This window comes from Littorina saxatilis, linkage group LG4 (genome assembly GCF_037325665.1).
Source record: "Littorina saxatilis isolate snail1 linkage group LG4, US_GU_Lsax_2.0, whole genome shotgun sequence".
Classification (NCBI taxonomy): Eukaryota; Metazoa; Mollusca; class Gastropoda; order Littorinimorpha; family Littorinidae; genus Littorina; species Littorina saxatilis.
Window position 1 is genome coordinate 30,445,240 of NC_090248.1, and position 24,500 is coordinate 30,469,739.

The following is a 24,500-nucleotide window of genomic DNA, read 5'->3' on the forward strand; positions in this document are numbered from 1 at the left end:
ACTGAGAGAGAGAGAGAGAGAGAGAGAGAGAGAGAGAGGGAAGAGAGAGATCGAGAGAGAGAGAGAGGGAGAGAGAGAGAGAGCGAGAGGGGGCGAAGGCCGGAGAGAGAGGGAGAGGGAGAGAGAGAGGCAGAGAGACATCGAGGGAGAGAAAGAGAGAGCGAGTGGTAGTGAGAGAGAGAGAGAGAGAGGGAGAGAGAGAGAGAGAGAGGGGAGAGAGGGAGACTATGAGAGAGAGAGGGAGAGACTGAGAGAAAGAGAGAGAAAGAGAGGGAAAGCAGCGGGCGCAGGGGGGCCAGACGGGCGCGATTCGCAGCCACCGTGGTGAAAACTTTGGGATAGTGGTGTGTGGGATGCTGGTAGGCTGGGGGGTACAGGGGAAGGGGGAAATGGGATGCTGCTGCCACCATTCCACAACAGCACCACACTGTGCACAGACGGTGAAGCGAGGTGAGGTGATGTGTACTGTGTTCCCCCTGTGTGCCACGACGTGTCGGGATGGAGTGAGGGGTGGAGTGATGTTGGTGATGATGTTGATGCTGTTGTTCTGATTTTTGTGTATTCCCCCTTTTCTCCTCTCCGTCGCTTCCACGGTTATCAGACAGGTAAGCGCTTTTCAAGTTTTGAGGTTGCATCCTTTTGGGCTTTTGTGAGGGTACCAAAGATTGTACAATCTTTGATGGTACTCTTGCTAGCTAGGATAAAGCCGTGCTATGACTGATAGCCATGGCTAAAGTTACCGTGTTATCAGTCAGGCTAGTAAACTGCGATTCTACTTACTATACTGACATGCGTGAGTAGGTAGGGGGTAGGCCTATAGGCTACAGGTTCTGGAATTATCAACGATTTCTTGTACTAGTTTCCCTACCTATCCAAAACCCTTTGTTTAAAGAAGGCGCTGGTTTACAATCGATAATAAGGACACCGAGATTCTAATCACTACACTATACTGACATGCGTGAGTAGGTATACAGGTTCTGGAATTATCAACGATTTCTTGTACTAGTTTCTCTACCTATCCAAAACCCTTTGTTTAAAGAAGGCGCTGGTTTACACTCGATAATAAGGACACCGAGATTCTAATCACTACACTATACTGACATGCGTGAGTAGGTATACAGGTTCTGGAATTATCAACGATTTCTTGTACTAGTTTCCCTACCTATCCAAAACCCTTTGTTTAAAGAAGGCGCTGGTTTACACTCGATAATAAGGACACCGAGATTCTAATCACTACAGTATACTGACATGCGTGAGTAGGTATACAGGTTCTGGAATTATCAACGATTTCTTGTACTAGTTTCTCTACCTATCCAAAACCCTTTGTTTGAAGAAGGCGCTGGTTTACAATCGATAATAAGGACACCGAGATTCTCATTACTACACTATAATGACATGAGTTAGTATGTATTTATCCTACATACGTGAGAGAGACACTCGTGAGATAATAATCGTTCAAATCACACGTTTCTTTACTTTGACGTAATAGATTGCAAGAGGCTTTAGAAGAGATCGAGGTTCCAAAACAAGCGTCTTCAATTTAGCTGCCTCGACTGCAGGACATTTTCAGTAAAGTACATCTAAGTACAGTATGTAGGATAAACAGAATAATACATGGCTTGCTGTTTCGTACCAGATTTACTACTCGTTGCTTTTTCAAATAGTGAACAGCTCGCTTTCGCTCGCAATTCAATATTTAAAACAACAACGCGTGTGAATCTGGTACGACACAGCAAGCCATGTAGTACAGGGCCGGACTAGGCGAAGAGGAGGGGGGGGGTTGCCAGTGGTGGCCCAGGGGGATGTCCCCCCTCGCGGCAGGGGCGGATCAGTTCATTTTATGACTGTTTTTTTTCAAAAGTATATTGTGAAGATATGGGTGTGAAGGCGCGAAGCGCCGAGCCGACGGCGCGAAGCGCCTAGCTTGCTAGGGGGGTCCGGGGGCATGCCCCCCCGGAAAATTTTGAAAAAAAGGATGCCAAATGGTGCAATCTGGTGCATTCTGAGGATGATCATAACCAGTTTCAGGCAGCAGATTTTGTCACTGATTAATACCCCAAAAATTGAAACTCAATGTAAAATAAAGAAATGCATACCTCATTCAATATTTTTATTTTTTGGCTGGGGGGGGGGGGGGGTCCGGAAACCCTAAAACCCACCCCTCATTGTGGGGGTCAGGGGGCGAAGCCCCCTGAAGCTGACGGGTAGGTCATATTCTGAGATAGGAAAATGGTCGCTCCTTGCATGAAACGGCATAAAATAAGCAATAATTAAAAAAAAATTAAATAAGTAAGGTACATGTTTAGGCTGGGGGGGGGGTTGCGCAACCCCCATAACCCCCCCGGTAGTCCGGCCCTGTAGTATTCTCTATTCATTTATATTTATACAGGTTCTGGAATTATGAACGATTTCTTGTGCTAGTTTCCCTACCTATCCAAAACCCTTTGTTTTAAAGAAGGTGCTGGTTTACAAACGAAAACAAGGACACCGAGATTCTAATTACTACACTAAATAATGACATGCGTTAGTATCTATATATATATATTTATACAGGTTCTGGAATTATGAACGATTTCTTGTACTAGTTTCCCTACCTATCCAAACCCCTTTGTTTAAAGAAGGCGCTGGTTTAGGGTCGGGTCACTTTGTGCCCCGGACTACCCAGGACTACCCCGGACTACAAGAAATGTTTGGACAACAAAGACAGATCTATTGATCTGTGTTTATTTACAAAACCCTTTGTGCCCCAGACTACCCCGGACTACCCCGGACTACAAGAAATGTTTGGACAACAAAGACAGATCTATTGATCTGTGTTTATTTAACGAAAACCCTTTGTGCCCCAGACTACCCCGGACTACCCCGGACTACAAGAAATGTTTGGACAACAAAGACAGATCTATTGATCTGTGTTTATTTCGTATCCAGTCTATGGGACTCAGCAAGTGATAATTCCCTAAAGCTACTCAGCATATTACACAAAAGAGCGCTAAAAGTTGTATTACTCAAACAGTCTACTCTCACAGACTCAGACTACATCAACATAGGGGTCCTACCTCTAAAGTCAAGAATGAATTATAACAAAGGAATAATGATGCATAAAATTATGACAGAAAATGCACCCGAAACCATTTGTTCAAAGTTCTCTTTGAAGAATTCGCACCATTTTAGTAAATCTCATTCACGTTACTTGGCCATGTCTATTACTTTGATTACGGCTCTTCTGTGAGTAAATCTCTCACACACACACACATACACACACACACACACACACACACACACACACACACATACACACACACACAGGGGTAGTCCGGGGTAGTCCGAGGTAGTCCAGGGTAGTCCGGGGTAGTCCGGGGTAGTCCGGGGCACAAAGTGACCCGACCGCTGGTTTACAATCGAAAACAAGGACACCGAGATTCTAATTACTACGATATATAATGACATGCGTTAGTATGTATATATATTTATACAGGCTCTGGAATTACAAACGATTTCTTGTACTAGTTTCCCTACCTATCCAAAACTCTTTGTTTGCTGGTTTACAATCAAAATCAAGGACACCGAGATTCTCATTACTACACTATACTGACATGCGTTAGTATACTAGTATACTACAGGTTCTGGAATTAAAAGGCAGCTTCCAGTACCGGTTTGCCTCCGGCACATATCCAAGAACCCTTTGTTTGAGGAATGCACTGTGGTTTACAATCGAAAACAAGGAAACTGAGATTCTAATAATAATACGAGAATTTATAACGCGCACATATCTCACCACAAGGCGACTCAAGGCGCACTCATACACATTCTTTCGCATTAACAACTCATGCACACTCATATACACGTAATTCTACTTAGTATTCTGACATGCATGTGTGTGTAAAACTAAAAGACGGTTTTCTGTATTGGTTTTCCTCCGGCCTATCCAAGAACCCTTTGTTTAAAGAAGGCACTAGTTTACAATCGAATACAAGCAGAGACATAGATATGTATGTCTCTGATGCAAGGAAACTGAGATTCAGGCTACTCTACTGTGTATGTATACTGGTTCTGGATAGTTTTTTGTGACTAGTTTTCCTCCCTATCTAACAACCCTTTGTTAACCTAAAGAAAGCACTGGTTTACAATCGAAGACAAGGATGTTGATTTGGACTAGCCATTGCTGATTTTTTCAAGTATTATCAGGCAACACTCTGCCCTACCCCCTTCTTCCCGTCGCTGACTGGGTTCATGTGGTACCCAACCGGTACATCGCTTTATTAGGGCCATTACATATGTGTGTAAGATCTTTTTGAATGCAGAGCTTTTAATGCCAAGGGCATATTGCATCTCCCTGGTTATAATTCAAGGATCTTCTCTTATTATCTGTTCAACAGCGCTAATGTTTTCGATGATAACGGATAAAATGAGTAGACCAGGGTGGGTATCTTTTTTGAGGCTCCATCTACCCGGTTTGAAATTGCTTGTACCCGTTTTATATCATGGCTCTACAAAGAGCGTTCATTCTAAAACATTTCACCAAATGTTCATGCAAATCGGCCTCTTTTAACCCTTGATTTGTAGTTATGGAAGTAATGGCTCCAAAATTGCCAGTTTTGAACTTCATGACGTAATCTCATACACTGATTGCGCGGTCAGTATCTTCCCGAGTCGATTATTTGAAAACGACATAACTCTGGAATTTGATTTTTTTGCGTCAAGACTCACAATAGTCCACTATTTGACGGCCTGATTTTGTATTTAACGCCATATTGCCAGGAGCCTGGATTCTAAATAATAGTAATGGAACAGCCCTCGGTGTTCGTTATGGACAGGGTCGACTGTACCAGCAAGTTACACTGCTGTCAAGAGCAAACACGTAAGACGCAGGACTGGTACAGATGCGGCACAGTGAAAATAGCTATCCGCACTGTTACTATAACAATAGATCATTGACCATTTGGTCTATGAATAGATGAATTCCGAAAATAACTCTATCGGGTTTTGTATGGGTTGTGAAAGAGTGAATGCCCTTGTTTTTTTACTCGGACAAACATTGGAGGGGCCAATCACTAGCGGGGGGGGGGGGGGGGGGGGGGGGGGGGGAGGGGTCGGATACAGGTGGACAGGAGAAGTTATTGTCAGAGGAAAAGCAAGGGTATTTACCCTTTCACAACCCACGCAAACCCCGACGGAGTCATAGCCGAAAATGGTTTTTATTTTTTTATTTTTTTAACAGCGGTTAAACAAACGATAATGGAGCGTTCAAACGCTATTTTTACGGTCCGCACTAGCTCTAGTCTGCCATCCACACAACCATGATTAAGGGTTGGCATGTGGAACGGTTTTGACACTGACGTGATGTCCTGATGAGACTTCCGCCTGTCAGTAGAGTATCGTCGTACTCTTGTCACTGTGTGACAGTAACAGTGATAGTCCCAACTGGATAGAACCACAGAGATATAGAACCCAGAGATGTATCTTTTACTAGACCGTCGCGATATAACCTTGAACGGTTGAAAACGACGTTAAACACCAAATAAAGAAAGAAAGAAAGATCTTTTACTAGAGAGCTTTTTGCTTCATTTGGAGTCAGGCGCGATGGAATAGGGTAGGGGGGGGGGGGGTGATGGTGAGGTGGGCCCGTTTTGTGTGTGTGTGTGTGTGTGTTGGGGTGGGGTGTGTGTGTGTAATTTTGCGTGAGTTAGCACACACACACACACACACACACACTCTCTCTCTTTCTCTCTCTCTCTCTCTTTTCTTATCTTATAGTTCTCTCTCCAGGAAGCTCTGACTTCCGCATGCAAACACTCACACTCCACCGAGTATACAATACAGCCAGCGCCAGCGCCAGCAAGACAGACAGACAGACTATCTCACTCCTACTCAGTCTTCTGCTTTCTCTCCCTCAGTCTCGCGCACAGCCAGCGCAAAAATATGCAGACAGACATGTATACCAGACAGCTAAGAGCATGTGTTTCCGATCAACTTTTGTTAACAGCCCAGCGCATAATTATGACCGAGGAGGCTGCCTCATGTCGCCGTGAAAACCATTTTGTTTCGCCCTAACTGGGCCCTATCTGCCCAGTTGTCTTCTTTGTTTCTGCTATAAATTTGACTGGCACTGCAGTCCTTGCGTAAAATGTAGATTCAATCAAGGTTACCCAAATGACAATGAAATCGGAGCTTAGATATCTCTCTTATCGTGTTTACAAATTGAAATAAACTCGGGTTGATCTTGGCAACTTTTATGGAAGGGTAAAAAGGAAGAGGAAAAGTAGATGATGTCTACAATTCCACACTCGGCGCTGCCGCTGATGTGTATCATACCATGTCGCTGACTGTTATCATACAATCGAATTAAAAGCTACACTGTGTGTTTGAATTGCCAACTAATTAAAGCTGTGCCTGGAATAAGATGCAGAGGTGAGATCAAGAAAAGCTCACAGGGCACAGTTTGGCCATCGTGCTTTTTAATTTTTTTTTTATATAAAACAAAATCTGGAATAATGTGTATAGAGACTCGCACTGATCTCTCACACATTTGTGTTATATACACAACAAACTGTACCAAAACAAGTCTTGTTAGTGCTTTCCAGGAATTTGTTAAGACACCCACGTTTCCTTGACGACGTCACAGAGGCGCTTAGTAAGTTGTTTTAACACTGGGGTGACGGGCGTGAAGAAGCTAGGATAATTTCGGTGAACTTTCCGTCTCGTGTCGAAGAATCCTGATCAAGAAAGAAAGTGATTCTTTTCTTTCTTCTGCAATCGTGGACTGCAACTCCCACGTGTACTCTTTGTGTGTGTACGAGTAGGCTTTTACGTGTATGGTCGTTGGTTCCCCCCCCCCCCCCCACATCGCCTTTTAGGCAATCAATGTGTTTATGATTTATTAAAAGTCGTGAAAAGGTGAGTATTGGTCCAGATTTTTCTCCTCCAAACCGTGAAATAGACTTTTACGAAATTTGAAATGGGGTTTTCGTTCAGTAAAGATGAATGTGCTTATGATTTATTAAGCTTCTGTGAAAAAATAAGTGTATATTGATTAACCCTCCGAAATGTTACATAGACTCTTACACGTGATTGTTGTTGTTATCGTCGTCGTTGTTGTTGTTGTTGTCGTCGTCGATGTTATCGTCGTCGTCGTTGTTGTTGTTGCTGTTGTCGTCGTCGCTGTTATCGTCGTCGTTGTTTTTTTTTGTTTTTTAATTTTTTTAAATTTGTTGTTGTTGTTTTTATTATTGTTGTTGTTGTTGAGAATTCTCACGCTTAACAATTGCGGGGCCACCGGGAAGAAAAATGTGACTGGCATCCAAAAAGGAAGATTACGCGTACGACCGTAATTCAATCAGCCTGCGATATACTCATATAGGCAGCCCTACTCCGTCTTCGTTGGGTTTATAGTCAATCTGTTCCTTACATTCAGTATGACAATCTTTATAGCAATGTATTTTTTTGAAAAAACGATAAAGTGTACTTAGTTTGGTATAAAAACTGGTAGCAGCCACCTTGTAGAGTCCTACTTTGGGTGGAATCCACCCTTAAAAAACACGCGATGAAGTTGCGGCACAGATGGCTGGCCATCAATGTGGCGGGCCACTTCCTTTTTCTGCCGCCAATGTTTTGGTTTTTGAGAGCAGACACATTCCATGATTTGACACGTCATTACAACGCTCATGTAGGGAAATGTCACTCATCATCAGCTGTTGTGTGGATAACACACGACTCCTACCAAAGCAAGGTTAGAATGGAAAAACAGAGCAGTGTAGCGATATTCTGTCGCGATTCGAGCGCGTGCTTTGCGGTCACGTACACCGCTGGACTGCCGAACCGGCGTGTCAGTTGAATCGCTGCATCATCCTTTTGCGACAAACTACACATATGGTAAGTGACGTTTGTTTACAATTTTGTTTTATTGGAGTACCTTTACTTCACTTTGAAAGTGCATGCGGGTTTTTTTCATGATGCGTAGGAAAGTGCAAGTGTCTGTGCATGCAATCATTATTTTGGTCGCCGAGTGAAAAAGTATGGTACGCGACTTTTGACATATTGAGAAGAGAGCAAGGTCACAAAACAGCTTCGTTTTTTTGGTAAGGATAGCATATATATTATACTGAAAAAACAGTTGGTTTTGCTTCCCAGACCCTACGGCTTTCAGTGTCAACGTTCGTCTTTCATTGTTTATTTATTTATTTTTGTTTTTCTGTTTTTAGGAGCAGTTCTGTCTTCTATAAACGGAGTGCGTTTGAAAAAAAAATCTTGTATATATTTTTTTTATATATATTTTTGTTTATTTGTTTGTTTATTAAAAGACCCTTTTGCTCTCAGAAAAGGCTTACACCATATTTGAGAAAAACTATTAAGTTACGTTAACTTTTTTCTGCAGGAAAAATATGGCGAAACACTACAAAGATGTTGATCCATTTTGTGAACCCTCAACTTCACAGTCACCTGTTGTTGACTGGAGTCGATGCATTTTCTGTCAGAACAAGACAACAGAGCATCTGAACTGCCCAGCAGTGGGTACAAGGAGTGGCGAGGGATACACTTTGTTTGCTGAAAATGTCCAACAGTTTCTTGCATGCGGTTTTGACCTTCCTGTAACTGTGGGGGTATTTCAACTAGATGATGGATCTGGGATTAAAGAGACTGTTCAGAAAAATAGTGCATCGTGGCGTAAGTCTTGCAGAGAAAAAATGGGCAAGCGAAGTTTGGAAAGACTTCAAAAGAAAGCTGAGAAACGGCAGGCAGAGGACAGAGCAGCCACCTGCAGCTCAGCCAAAACAAGACGATCTGCTGGCACTCCGGCGTCATCCAAAGATATTTGTTTCTTTTGTAATGAGAGCTCTGGCAAGTTGTACAGCGCAGCAACATTTGGACTGGACTATAAGGTGAGACATGCAGCTAACCTTCTTCAAGACAAGGACTAGCTTAAAAAGCTTGCTGCTGGAGATATGATTGCTACAGATTCACAATATCATCTGAAATGTTTGATTTCCCTGTACAATCGTGCCAATAAATACGAAAAGGAACTGAACTGTGACCAGAGCAACAGTTCTGTTTGTCATGGCATTGCTTTTGCTGAGCTGGTGTCATATATCCAGAGTTTTGAACATGACGAAACAACAGCCCCTGTGTTCCGTATGTCAAAACTTTGCACACTGTACAATACTCGAATACAGGAGATTGGAGTTAGTTGCAGTCTGCATACCACAAGACTCAGACAGAAACTACTGGATGCATGCCCTGAGCTTCAAGAATGCAATACAGGTCGCGAAAGAGATGCTACTCTTGTCTTCAAACGTGACCTGGGATAGGGGCTATGATATGCAGTGAGCAAGGTTGTTGATCATGATTCCGACGCCTTGCTGCTTGCACAAGCCGCCAAGATTGTTCGCAGAGAGATTTTCTCGAAGCAGTAAAACTTCAATGGGGATTTCCTTGAAAACTGCCAAGAAAATGCAACACCATCTTCGTTGAAAGCTCTCGTCAGTATGATTTTGGATGGGCCAGGAAACTCCATCAAAACAAGCAATCCATCACAAGAGGAGGCTGCATTAGGACAAAAGTAGTCACAGGCAGCGCTTACCATTTCTCAGCTCCTCGTATTTAACAGCAGAAAAATTGCACCAAGAGATCCCTTGAAGGACACCCGTCGTAACCATGCAAAAGAGAAGGAAACTCCGCTTCCTGTTTAACTCGGACTGAAAATACACGCCGAGACCAGGAAGCATGGTATTATTGATATTCTGTACAATCTGGGTCTGTCAGTTTCCTATGATAGGGTTATACGTATTTCCAATGACCTAACTGACTGTTCTCTGTTTTCAAGGTTATATATAGCCTGCCAGGTAAGACAAGGAAACATGGAAGAGTTTTTCAGACATGAAAATCAACCCTTCCCCCCTTCTCTTGCCAAGCTGTCAGAAATGAGGTCTGGTAAAAAGTCTGATTTACTTGCCTGCCTCGAGCGCTGTGCATCAAACGGGGAGTATGCTTCTGCTGAACATGACCGCTTGCTGTATGACAATGCCACAGAAAGTATCCCTGAAGTCGTCATGCCCACTGAGGAAGAGCTCAACGTTCTTGATGAGCTTCTTGACGCAGAGCTGACTCCTGTCCACAACGACACGCTACTTCTGGGCGTTGAAACCCAATGCCAAGACATCACTAATCATTCTGCAAAGATCCTTGATGGTGCTTTCATTATTCAGATGTTGTCTCCAAAGCTGTGCAGGACATTTCACGACTACAGTGAAACGGTTTTCATGCCTTACATGTTACAGCAACTGAGCAGTGTACAGCGAGTTGATGTCGTCTGGGATGTTTACCGCGCAGACAGCCTGAAGACAGCAACAAGACAGAAAAGAAGCCATGGGGACAGCGCAGGAGAGTCTCAGGTGCAGCACCAATTCCTACAAACTGGAAAGGCTTCCTAAGCAACAACGCAAACAAAGAAGAGCTCTTCCAGTTTCTAGCAAAAGAAATTTCGAGATGTGTGGTTGATCTCGGAAAACTGATTGTGAGCACTTCTAACGAGAAAGTTGTTTGCTCTAATAACAGTTACACAACCGAAGGCTTGGAGCCGTGCACGCATGAGGAGGCAGACACAAGGCTCTTTCTGCATGCTGCGGACTGTGTCAAACAGGGCCAAACAAGGATCATCATCAGGACTGCAGACACTGACGTCATCGTATTTGCCGTCTCCGTTGCACGTAAACTTCAAGCAGAGGAGATGTGGGTGGCGTTTGGAACTGGGAAGCACATCAAGAACATCCCAGCGCACGAAATTGCGTCAGCCCGGACAAGTGCACGTCGTTACCAGTATTCCACGCCCTTACGGGGTGTGATACGGTTTCCTTCTTTGCAGGGCACGGAAAAGCTAAGGGATGGCAGACGTGGAGCGTGTATCCTGAAGTCACAAAAGCATATCTTCAGATCGCATCCTGCAGCGAGCAAGTGACTTCTTCAACCTTTGAAATCATAGAACGTTTTGTGGTCTTGATGTATGACCGCAGCAGCTCTTGTTTGAAAGTGAACGAGGCACGAGAAAAACTCTTTTCTCAGCGGAACAGATCCATCGAGTTCATTCCACCAACATCTGATGCTCTCAAGCAACATGTCCTCCGAGCAGCTTTTCAAGGACGCGTGTAGAGCCAGTGCCTTGAAAAAACTCCGGAGCTTCCTTCTCCTTCTGAGTATGGATGGAAAAAGGAAGGCCAGCTCTGGCAGCATGTGTGGATGACACTGTGTCAGGCCCAGGATGCCTGCTACGACTCATAAAGTGTGGTTGCAAGAAAGTGTGCAGAGGCCGCTGTAAGTGTGCATCAGTGCATCTGAAGTGTACTGCGCTTTGTGGCTGTGGTGGGGATTGTCATCAGAATTAACTGCATACTTGGGTGAGTGAAAACAGATGTACGTCATGCTCAGTCCTTGTAGAGTTAAGAGAGATCTGACTGGGCAAGAGCTATACAGGGGCGGATCAGTTGCTTTGTAAGGGGGGGGGGGCACTTTGAATCGAAAGTGAATATGATGGGCGCGAAGCGCCCAACTTTGCTAGGGGGTTCCGGGGGCATGCCCCCCCGGAAACAATTTTGGCCCAAAGAAGCAAAATGGTGCCATCTGGTGCCATTTGAACTTAGAAATGGTCATAAAATCAGCTTTTCAAAAAATTTTTTATTCGGGGGGGGGGGGGGGGGGGGCACGTGCCCCCCCCCCCCTCGTCCGCCCCTGGCTATAAAATATTTCATTTTGTCCTAACGAGTGTGAAAATTCATACTCAACTTGTTTGTGAAAGTTGAACTCATGAAATGTTTGTGGGGTTTGTTGTTTTTTTTTTTTTTTTTTTTGGGGGGGGGGGGGGGGGGGTAGATTTTTATGGGGTCAGGCCAGACACTTAAAATTGTATTTTTGAATCTTGTTATCTGTGTGAAGTAAATGTTTACCTCTTATCGTTGTTAAGCTGTATTAGCATCAAACGTGTACGAAAAGTAATAACCTGTGCTCTTGATTAGAAATACGAGCATTCTAAGGGTATTTTATTTGACCTAGATTGCGGACACACCCCTGTCTAACTTAGAATGTTCAAAATTGGCTGCTACCATTTTTTATATTCAGCATGGTGTTAGGTATCATCACAGCAAATTTCAGATTGCTATATAAAAATGCCTTCTGATGGCATTTTTTTGTGCTAAACAGATTGACTATTAAACATGAAGCGCTGTTAACCCGTGATTTGTAAAAATGTAAAAAAAAAATTCAAATCACGGGGCGCGCCTCGCGAATTTGTAAAATTTTTTACAAATCACGTTTTTGCGCCCCATATTTTCTTGTCATCTCTAAAGTCAAGGGACAAAAACGAAATCCCTTGACTTTTGGGGTAGCGCGACTCTGTTAATTTTAAGAATTTTTTTTCATTTTTTTTTCATTACTAGGATGTCCCATTGTTGGGAAATTCCGGTCGCTTCCTCCCAGTGGAAAGCTAGCAGTGACAGAGTCGCACTACCCCAAAGTCAAGGGATCTATTAGTCCCGTTTCGCCGTTATCCCAATTCGCCCCCATCCCATTTTGGCGACATTTCTCAGGCCAAGTGGCACGGTTGGCCTAGTGGTAAGGCGTCCGCCCCGTGATCGGGAGGTCGTGGGTTCGAACCCCGGCCGGGTTATACCTAAGACTTTAAAATTGGCAATCTAGTGGCTGCTCCGCCTGGCGTCTGGCATTATGGGGTTAGTGCTAGGACTGGTTGGTCCGGTGTCAGAATAATGTGACTGGGTGAGACATGAAGCCTGTGCTGCGACTTCTGTCTTGTGTGTGGCGCACGTTATATGTCAAAGCAGCACCGCCCTGATATGGCCCTTCGTGGTCGGCTGGGCGTTAAGCAAACAAACAAAACCAGGCCGAGTGTCATTTTACCACCATATCTTGTAACATTAGCTCCACATCCCATTTTGGCGCAATCCCGTTTCGCCGTTAGCCCATTTCGCCCCCATCCCATTTTTGCGACATTTTACAGGCCAAGTGTCATTTTACCACCATGTCATGTACCATTAGCTCCACATCCCATTTTGGCACAATCCCGTTTCGCCGTTATTCCATTTTGCCCCCATCCCATTTTCGCGACATTTCACAGGCCAAGTGTCATTTTACCACCGTGTCATACCACTAGCGCCACATTCCATTTTGTCGCCATGCCGTTTTGCCGTCATCCCATTTCGCCGCCATCCCTATTTCGCGACATTTTGGATTGTGGCAAAAATGGGATTTGGCGTAAACGGAATGTCTTCTTTGTTGAATAACGCAGTATAGTAGTATAGTGAGGCTTGGCAAGAAGAATAAATAAAAAATGGGATGGCGGCCAAATGGGATGGTGTCAAAATGGGATGTCGCGCTATTGTTATGACACGGTAGTAAAATGACGCTTGGCTTGTGAAATGTCGCGACAATGGGATGGGGGCGAAATGGAATGCGGTGAAACGGCATGGCGGCCAAATGGGATATGGTGTCAAAATGGGATGTCGCGCTATGTTATAACATGTTAGTAAAATGACGCTGGGCTTGTGAAATGTCGCAAAAATGGGATGGGGCAAAAAATGGGACGGCGGCAAAATGGGATTGCACCAAAATGGGATGTGGAACTAAAACCACCCCCCACCACTCAGCGTAGAAGCTCTAAACAAGAAAAATTAATAATAATAAAAGGCATGCATTACTTTGTGGAATGCGATATTTTTATATTTTTGCATTTTTACAAATCGCGGTTTTAGGTTCGACGTGATTTGTAAAATGTTTTAACATTTTTACAAATCGTTGGTTAACAAGCGCTCCAGTAAAGGGCTATCATGTGATAGGATAAGGTATCATAAGTATAGTAAGTATAGTCCTGTGAGGTTGCCCTCAAGGAAATTCGGGCGGCTTTCTCATTGCATGGGGAAAGCGAGCTGCCATACATGACGGCGCTACACATTTTTTTCTTCCTCTTTTTTCGTGCATGCATTTATTTAATCCTTTGTTTTTTAACTTTGGGTTTTTTTTTAACTTTGTTCATCTTACCACAGTCACTTCGTTGTTTAGATTTGCATTTATTTATGTTTCCAAGCCCTGAGACTTTCGCTGTGAACTTGTAATCTTTAACGTGCGCATGCGTGTTCGTACAACAAGGAGACTCTGCAAAAAATTTGACTCTGGGAAATAAATCCCTCGCCAAACGTGAAGGTCGAACCCACGCCAATAGCGACAACTGGTTCCAAGCCAGCGCCGCTATCCGTTCAATCAGGATGAATGATTGTTCATCACCACACCATTTTGAAAACATTGAGAACAAGAAATTCCTCCGAGGTAGGAAAAACACCCCCGTCCTGACCATTCTCACTGCCACCAACTGAGAAGGTTATTTCCCTTTGACCATTAATATGTCCCTCTATAAGTCCTTGTAGAATCTTAATCCACCAATAACTCCCTAACCGTGTGTTTGACTGGTCCCAATTTTTGTAAGGACCGTCTCAGGAATGTATAGAACCTGTTCACCAAGTTTGGTGACGATCGGTCCGTTCATTCTTGAGATCTATATGCGAACACAAACACACAAACACACAAACACACAAACAAACAAACAAACACATCGACCGAATCCTATACACACCCCTATACCGGGGGTGTAAATATGTTGTCACATACGAGCTGTGGGGAACAGTTTTGACAGTCATGTATAGTAAGCATGCGCCACACTACACTATGCAAACATTTGGATATCTGTTAATTGCTATTGGGGTTCAGGGATCGAGTGCACTCGGATGAACTGATGATCTTCTAAGTGCGGGATGTCAGAGTAACAAATAGGAAAGGGAAGAGGAAGCGTATTGTTCCTGATAAGGAAACTGATGGTGAAAGTGGATTGAAGCTTCTTTTGTCAACCTTCTCGTATCGTACCTTTGATGTGCATTATTTCCACAATTTTGCAGGACTGCTTCAGCTCAGGAAGAGAGCGGATGTCTGTGCGCCGGTCACTGGCACACGGCCGAACTAACAAACGTGTTGAATCGCGTCGATAGTAAACTGTCTCTGTCTCTGTCTAACTGTCTGTCTGTCTGACGCACACGAACAAAGACACACACACAGACATAGACACAGACAGACACGCAAGCAAGCAAGCACGCACGCGCGCATGCACGCACGCTCACGCACACACACACACACGCACGCACGCACAGACACACACACACACACACTCACATAATTGCACACATACATATACACGCGCGCACGCAGGCAGAGAGAGAGAGAGAGAGAGAGAGAGAGAGAGAGAGAGAGAGAGAGAGAGAGAGAGAGAGAGAGAGAGTGTGTGTGTGTGTGTATAAGAGAGGGATATACAGACAGACAGACAGACAGACAGACAGACAGTGTACTTACGCTTTTATAGCTCCGCACACCACCAGCATGCTGCGAGACACGTACGAACCTTATTACACGCTGACATTTTTTTATTGTCAATAAAATTATTACGAAGCTTGTTTCCCCACTATTACTCATATTCACTTTTTTTCTTTTTTGAACCACAGGCGCCTGAAAGAAGTTCCTTGACGCTTAAAGCACTACACGTCATCAGCATGTTGCGGGACCCAAGATTGAACAAAAAGTTCTTGGGGCTGGTGGTGGTGGGTGTGATGTTGCCGTTGTTGTTGTTCTACGCCGTTTCCGGGCCCCACGACACGCCGTCGTCGGAGAGAAGTGAGTCACTTGAGGGGGAAGGGATGGTGAGAGAGGAAGAGAGAGGAAGAAGGGAGGGGAGAGAGAGAGAGAGGGAAGCAAAAAGGGAAGAGAGAGAGAGTGAGTGAGAGAGAGAGTGAGTGAGTGAGTGAGTGAGTGAGAGAGAGAGATAGACAGTGAGAGAGAGTGAGTGAGTGAGTGAGAGAGAGAGAGAGAGTGAGTGAGAGAAAGAGAGAGAGTGAATGAGAGAGAGAGAGAGAGAGAGAGAGAGAGAGAGAGAGAGAGAGAGAGAGAGAGAGAGAGAGAGAGAGGGGGCTTCATTTACCTTTTGCGACGTTTTCTACTTTTAATTTTCTTTTTATTTGCAATATACTCGACTACTTTGTACATATATATATATATATATATATACATTATACGTTATTTGCGTGTTTGACCAAAATATGACATTTTACACAGATCGAGACAGTCATTGTTCTCCGAGACCGCGCTAGCGGTCGAGGTGAACAATGACTGTCGAGATCTGTGTAAAATGTCATATTTTGGTCAAACACGCAAATAACATTTATGTATCGATCGAATTCCTTTCAGGTACTTATGACTTTGTTGTTGGTTTTGACGATTGAACGAGCACACACACACATGCATGCAATCCACATGTATGCAATCAAACACATAAGCTTCATATTTGGGCGTTTCAGGTTGACCGAAACTTCAAAGGAACTACAAAACACACGTCATGTACTCACTTTGTTGTTGTTTTGACATTGAACAGCACACACACATGCAATCAAACACATGACGTTTTCTTTTTTTAGTTCCTTTGAAGTTTCGGTCAACCTGAAAAGCCAAATTATAAAGTTTTGTCGGCCTCTGACGTCACATGACTCAAAGAAGGGAAATCCAATCTCCAATCGATACATAAAGTTTTGTCGGCCTCTGACGTCACATGACTCAAAGAAGGGAAATCGAATCTCCAATCGATACATATATATATATATATATATATTTATATATTTGCAATTCTTTTCAATGAGCCTATTAAAAACAAGTCGCGTAAGGCGAAAATACAATATTTAGTCAAGTAGCTGTCGAACTCACAGAATGAAACTGAACGCAATGCCATTTTTCAGCAAGACCGTATACTCGTAGCATCGTCAGTCCACCGCTCACGGCAAAGGCAGTGAAATTGACAAGAAGAGCGGGGTAGTAGTTGCGCTAAGAAGGATAGCACGCTTTTCTGTACCTCTCTTTGTTTTAACTTTCTGAGCGTGTTTTTAATCCAAACATATCATATCTATATGTTTTTGGAATCAGGAACCGACAAGGAATAAGATGAAAGTGTTTTTAAATTGATTTGGACAATTTAATTTTGATAATAATTTTTATATATTTAATTTTCAGAGCTTGTTTTTAATCCGAATATAACATATTTATATGTTTTTGGAATCAGCAAATGATGGAGAATAAGATAAACGTAAATTTGGATCGTTTTATAATTTTTTTTTTTTTTTTACAATTTTCAGATTTTTAATGACCAAAGTCATTAATTAATTTTTAAGCCACCAAGCTGAAAATGCAATACCGAAGTCCGGGCTTTGTCGAAGATTACTTGACCAAAATTTCAACCAATTTGGTTGAAAAATGAGGGCGTGACAGTGCCGCCTCAACTTTCACGAAAAGCCGGATATGACGTCATCAAAGACATTTATCAAAAAAATGAAAAAAACGTTCGGGGATTTCATACCCAGGAACTCTCATGTCAAATTTCATAAAGATCGGTCCAGTAGTTTAGTCTGAATCGCTCTACACACACACACAGACACACACACACACACACACACACACACACACACACGCACATACACCACGACCCTCGTTTCGATTCCCCCTCGATGTTAAAATATTTAGTCAAAACTTGACTAAATATAAAAAAAGCGAATTGTTCTGCTGAATCGAGTTGAATTAACTTGAATCTTCAGGAACTAAAAAGCAAATATTGGACAGCACAATATGCCAAATGAAGTTCTACTAGAATATTCAGGAAAATGTCTTTCTGCTATGAGTTGCGGAGGAAAAGAAATCACCGAAATTGTTCTTGTCATTTCAGGTGTGAAGCTGATTCACAAAGGACACTACCTCAGCAACGCTAACAATACCATTTTATTTACAGACCAGGTTAGAATTTTTTTTACTCGTGTGTGTGTGTGTGAGTATGTGTGTGTGTGTGCGTGTGTGTGTGTGTGTGTGTGTGTGCGTGCGTGCGCGCGCGCGCATTTGTGTGAGCGTGTGTGTGTGCGTGTGCGTGCGTGCGTGTTTCGAGACCGACCCCCCCCCCCCCACCCCCCTAATGTTTTATTATTGTGCGTGAACGACTTATAGGGTACTGTTTGACTGTGTGTATCTGTTTGTGTTTGTATATCTGTCTGTTTGAGAGGTAAGGGTCAGTTTTCTTTTTCTATTCCCTTCTCGCTCCTTCCTCACCTCCCCCCACCCCTACCCCCCTTTACCATGTACGTGTTGGCGTGACAACCTGAGGGCCAGTAGTAGTCATGTTTCGATCTTTGACCCGCCTGCAATACATAATTGACGATCTCTGAGGGGATTCACAGGATTAGGTGACACTCGTAGCGGATTGTCAGCAAAGCTCGAATAGTTTTTCAAAGCCATCGGCAAATAACAAACCCTATAGCTGGGCGTTCTTGTCAGTCTTGCTGCGGGGCACTGTTTGCGCAGGTCCCTTCGGTGTGAAAGTTGACGGGGTTTGTGTGTGGTTGTGGTGGGTTCAAATCTTCCAGCTTCCCGGCGGCGTGGATTTTTTCGCCCCGCTTGTTTTTAGCTCTTGTTTGTTTGTTTGTTTGTTTGTTTGACTAAACCCCTTCTCTTGTTTCTTTTAATTTTAATTTTTTAATTTTGTTTTCTCCTTTCTATCCTTTTGTCTATCTGTCTGTCTGCATGTCTGCCTGCCTCCCTATCTGTTAATTGTTGGTGATAGAGTACGTTAACGCTTGCCATTTGTTATGTCTGTTAATTGCCAGGAGTGATTGCTCATCTGGTAATAAAGTACGTCAACGCTTGCCATTTTTGAAACGCCTATTGGCCTTAGCTCTGACTGCCAGCACTGACACATAATGATCCAGCTGGATCTCCAAACTAACTCCATGACGCTACTTGAAACCACCGCCTCGTTGACCGGGAGCTAGAGCGCGACACCCCCCCCCCCCCCCCCCTTGCGGTGGCCCTTTTCATTTTTACATTTAGTCAAGTTTTGACTAAATGTTTTAATATAGAATCGAGACGAGGGTCGTGGTGTATGTGTGTGTGTGTGTGTGTGTGTGTGTGTGTGTGTGTGTGTGTGTGTGTGTGTCTGTGCGCGCGTGTGTGTAGAGCGATTCAGACCAAACTATTGGACCGATCTTTATGAAATCTTACGTGAGATTTTTCGATAAATGTCTTTGATGACGTCATATCCGTCTTTTTGTAAAAGTTGAGGCGGCACTGTCACACCCTCATTTTTCAATCAAATTGATTGAAATTTTGGCCAAGCAATCTTCGACAAAGGCCGGACTTCTGTATTGCATTTCAGCTTGGTGGCTTAAAAATTAATTAATGACTTTGGTCATTAAAAATCTGAAAATTGTAAAAAAAACAAATTGTTTTATAAAACGGTCCTTATTTACGTTCATCTTTTTCTTCATCATTTTCTGATTCCAAAAACATATAAATATGTTATATTTGGATTAAAAACAAGCTCTGAAAATTAAAAATATAAAAATTATGATCAAAATTAAATTTTTGAAATCAATTTAAAAACACTTTCATCTTATTCCTTGTCGGTTCCTGATTCCAAAAACATATAGATATGATATGTTTGGATTAAAAACACGCTCCGAAAGTTAAAACGAAGAGAGGTACAGAAAAGCGTGCTATCCTTCTCAGCGCAACTACTATCCCGCTCTTCTTGTCAATTTCACTGCCTTTGCCACGAGCGGTGGACTAACGATGCTACGAGTATACGGTCTTCCTGAAAAATTGCATTGCATTCAGTTTCATTCTGTGAGTTGGACAGCTTGACTAAATGTTGTATTTTCGCCTTACGCGACTTGTTTATTTTTTCTGTCTCTTTTTTCCCCCATAATTTATAAAGTCGGGGTCAAACCCGGGAACCCCTAATCGTTTTACCGTGAGGGCGTTAAACATTACTTTTATCATCTTGTTGACAGCAGCCGTATAACCCTACATCGATTTTAAAATGAATTCATTAGTCCAGAGAGTAAATTAAGCGTGCATGCCCCAGCAGCTGCCGTCAGTTGCATTTGCCCTAGCCACCTGTGTTGTTAGAAAGTTTACACCGTGTTCTTAGCCCAACCCTGTAATCTTCCGACTTCGTTGAATACCCACTGGACCACTTATACACCCCCTCCCCCCCCCCCCCTTCTCCTCATCCTCTTCACAATCCCTGCCCCCTCCATTCCCCATCAGATTCCCGTCTCAACCCACCCACCCCCCATCTTAAAAAAAAGAGAGAGACTGAAAAACAAAAATAAGTAAAAAATAAAACTGCCTGAAATGGCCCCTGGCGTGAGGTTGGTTTTGGGGGCAGCCGTATCGTGACAAGGACTGGGTGGCCGAGTGGTAACGCACTTGCGCTCGGAAGCGAGAGGTTGCGAGTTCGACCCTGGGTCAGGGCGTTAGCAATTTTCTCCCCCCTTTCCTAACCTAGGTGGTGGGTTCAAGTGCTAGTCTTTCAGATGAGACGAAAAACCGAGGTCCCTTCGTTGTACACTACATTGGGGTGTGCACGTTAAAGATCCCACGATTGACAAAAGGGTCTTTCCTGGCAAAATTGTATGGGCATAGATAATAAAAATGTCCACAAAAATACCCGTGTGACTTGGAATAATAGGCCGTGAAAAGTAGGATATGCGCCGAAATGGCTGCGATTTGCTGGTCGATGTGAATGCGTGATGTATTGTGTAAAAAATTCCATCTCACACGGCATAAATAGATCCCTGTGCCTTGAGTCCTTCTTCTTCTTCTTCTTCAGCGTTCCAGAATTTTGTCTGGTTACGTGTGAGCTCGTTTGCCCATTTGGGTTCCCCACACTATACTCTGAGAGCATAGTCAGCTTCACTCCGCTTTCGTTGAGTAGGCATGCTGGGTATTTTCGTGTTTCCATAACCCACCGAACTCTGACATGGATTACAGGATCTTTTCCGTGCGCACTTGGTCTTGTGCTTGCGTGTACACACGAAGGGGATTAAGGCACCTACAGGTCTGCACATAAGTTGACCTGGGAGATCGAAAAAATCTCCACTCTCAACCCACCAGGCGGCAGCGACCGGGATTCGAACTCACGACCTCCCGATTAGGAGGCCGACGTCTTATCACTACTCCACTGCGCCCGTCAGCCTTGAGTCCGAGTCTGGAGATACGCGCGCTATATAAGACTTCATATAACATAAAAGTCCGCTCGCGAAGAAAAGGAGTGCGCGTAGGAGTTGTAGCCCATTGACACAAAGAAGATGAGAGGAAGAAGAGGACTTAGCTTACGGTTTTTTGGACTTCTTCTTCTTCTTCTTCTGCGTTCGTGGGCTGAAACTCCCACGTACACTCGTGTTTTTGCACGAGTGGAATTTTACGTGTATGACCGTTTTTACCCCGCCATTTAGGCAGCCATACGCCGCTTTCGGAGGAAGCATGCTGGGTATTTTCGTGTTTCTATAACCCACCGAACTCTGACATGGATTACAGGATCTTTTTCGTGCGCACTTGGTCTTGTGCTTGCGTATACACACGAAGGGGGATAAGCCACTAGCAGGTCTGCACATAAGTTGACCTGGGAGATCAGAAAAATCTCCACACTTAACCCACCAGGCGGCCGCGACCGGGATTCGAACCCTCGACCTTCCGCTTTGGAGGCCGACGTTTTACCACCACGCCACAGCGCCCGTCGTTTTTTGGACTGACAGCAGACCCCGCCATCTTAGCGATAACCTCTCGGTTTTTTGTAACGCCGAACTGCTCAGTGACTAAATGTTTTGCTTTTGATTGACAGCAGGCCCCGCCCACCACACCCAGCCAGCAGGCGGTGCTGGCAGAACACGTGCGGAGGACGTGTCAGAAGCAGGACAGACGTCAGACCACGTCGGTCAAGTTCAACCCCAAGCACTATGACCACATCCTGGTGGACGACCGACACAAGGTCAGTTCTGAGGGTGAAGATACACGACACATTCAATGTCGAATGGGATTGGCATGCACTCATTCAGCAAAGCTGTGTGGTGTGGCTTTCTCATAATCTTTAGTTGTGTTGTTGTATTTGGTTGGTCTGTTGCCTATGTTTGCCTGTCGTTTGTTTTCTTTTATTTCTTCGATTTGTGTTCTAAGTAGTTTCCGTAGTACTTCATTTTTTGAACAAAAACAGGTTCTGACTACGTATCATGGTCGGCCTCTCATCCTCGAATCTCGGCAGCTTGTTATCGAGGACACCGAATTTTACTGAGCTGAGGTCTTGTTCATCGGTTTGTCTCATTATCACTTGTCTCATGATTATATGTATGTCCGTCCACTGCCAAGACCGTTTGGACCGTACTTGTGAATGATTCGTTTTATCTACAACTAAACGCTCCAATGACCAACCTTTTTGTTGTTTTGGTTCATGGCTGGATATTATAACCTTGTTTGTGTCTTCTCTCCCCATCAGATGCTGTACTGCTACGTGCCCAAGGTGGCGTGCACCAACTGGAAGCGGGTGATGCTGGTGCTGTCCGGTAAGGTCAAGGTCAACAACGTGCTGGACATCACGGCAGTGGAGGTCCACAACCGCTACAAGGACGTCATCCCCCTGCTCAGCAACTACCCCAAGTCCGAGATCAAGTACCGTCTCGACAACTACTACAAGTTCATGTTCGTCCGCGAGCCCTTCGAGCGGCTGCTGTCTGCCTGGAGGAACAAGTTCCACAGCAACGTGTCTTCCTCGCTCTACTTCAGGAAGCAGTTCGGTCGCAGCATCCTCCGTCGGTTCAGAGACTCCAAGGAGATAGGCTTCGCTGCCGGTGGGGGCGGGAAATCCAAGACGGACGCGGAGCTTGAGAAAGTCAGGGTCCGCTTCGACGAGTTCTTGCAGTACCTCGTAGACCCCGTGAGAACTGAAGAGCTCAACGAGCACTGGGCCAAGTACCACAAGCTTTGCCGCCCTTGCTCAGTGCAGTACGACTTTGTCGGCAAGTACGAAACGATCGACGAAGACGCTGAGCACGTGCTGAGGTCTGTTCTGGCTAATCACATGGTTAACTTCCCCAAGCGCTCAGCTACCTACAGGCATAATCGCACCGCGTCGTACTTCGGGAAGTTTTACGACGATGTGCCTCCGTCCTTGCTCAGACGCGTGTTCAAAGCGTACAAGCTAGACTTCGACATGTTTGACTACAGTGTGCCCGAGGAGTTGCAAAAACGGTTTGAGGCTGATGATGATGATGTGGATATTTGATGATAGGGAAATGAAGTTGAGATTGCATAAGACATTCGATGATAGGAGTGGATATTCGATGATAAGGGAATGATGATGAGATTGCATAAGATACTCGAGGATGTGATTGGATATTCGCTTATAGGGAAACGATAATGAAATTGCATAAAATATAAATTTGATAATGGGAAAAAATCTGACGCGACTTGATGACGAAATTTGATGACGGAAAAGAAATATGGATGAGACTGTATATAGATATTCAGTGATGGGAGAAAAACATAACTGATTAAACTGGATGGCGATTTTCGATGATCGGAGAAATATTGATGAGACTGGATGAATATATTCGATGATGAAGATATTCGATGATGGGCGAGCGATAGCTGGATTAATGAGACACGAGTGTGGGACTTTTGTGGCCGTATGTTTGTTTAAATTTAACTTGTGGAGTGGTGGGTCGTCTCAGTTAAATGCAGCTTATGTGTGTGTGTGTGTGTGTGTATGTGTGTTTGTGTGTGTGTGTTTGTGTATGTGCTCAGAAGTATCAGTTAACGTTCATAGGTGTGTGTGTGTGTGTGTGTGTGTGTGTGTGTGCATGCATATATGTGTATGTGTGAGGGCGTGCTCGAATGTGTTCATTTGTATGCTTGTGCATTCATAATGTGTACAGGAACGTGTGTGTCTACATATTTCAACGCCAACAGTGAAAAACATGTGTATTTTAACCATGCATTATAATGTTACATCCCCCATCCCGAAACATTTCAGTTCCAAACCTACACCGGCTTCAACGAACCTTCGCTCAATTTCTCCCGCACCCCTTGGCTTTTTTTTTCTCTCAAACAGTGACCACTGTGGAGGTTTCTATAGTGTTCACTGGACGCTGGTCAAGGAAAAAAAGTTTGCTCGTCTCAAACTTGACGAAGAAAAGACAAAGACAAACTGGAACACTTGCACTGCTGGTCAGACTCCAACTGTGCGCGTAGTCGGTATTTGCAGCTTACACAGATTGTGTTGGAATAAACTATTGATTCATAATACAAAGGATGGTCAGTGTTGGTTTGAGGTTTTGATGCGTTTGCTCTCTTGTCTGGGCAGTTTGTATGTCTGTAATCGCTTTTGTTTTGTTTTGGTAGAAGAAATGTGAGAGTTAATGAGCGATTGAAAAATGAGTGACAGTACTGTGCGGACACAGGTGGGTAAAATTGAGGTTGATTTCTTCTGATTGATTGCTGCCATTAGGGGAGACTATCAAAGGTGTGTGTGTGAAAGAGAGAGACAATGACAATGACAATGACAAATCTTTATTTTTCGAGGGTGACAAGAATAAGCATAGATA

The 24,500-nt window shown here is 44.0% G+C and overlaps 1 protein-coding gene across 5 annotated transcripts; it reads left to right on the forward strand.

The window, feature by feature from the left end:
• The first annotated feature begins 405 nt into the window (after nucleotides 1-405).
• LOC138964456 (carbohydrate sulfotransferase 11-like) lies at nucleotides 406-24,205 on the forward strand. Of its 5 annotated transcripts, none has more exons than XM_070336415.1 (6): nucleotides 406-605; nucleotides 14,943-15,031; nucleotides 15,540-15,708; nucleotides 17,798-17,865; nucleotides 21,746-21,892; nucleotides 22,394-24,205. In XM_070336415.1, the coding sequence occupies exons 3-6, from the start codon at nucleotides 15,588-15,590 to the stop codon at nucleotides 23,177-23,179; spliced, it is 1,122 nt and encodes a 373-aa protein (XP_070192516.1). In that variant the 5' UTR covers nucleotides 406-605; nucleotides 14,943-15,031; nucleotides 15,540-15,587; the 3' UTR covers nucleotides 23,180-24,205. The 5 variants fall into 5 exon arrangements, 4 of the variants coding, with proteins under 4 accessions (XP_070192516.1, XP_070192517.1, XP_070192518.1 ...); XM_070336416.1 differs by having other exon boundaries at nucleotides 14,943-15,012; XR_011455109.1 differs by lacking the exon at nucleotides 14,943-15,031 and having other exon boundaries at nucleotides 407-605; nucleotides 22,394-23,658; nucleotides 23,723-24,205.
• Nucleotides 24,206-24,500: the final 295 nt, after the last annotated feature.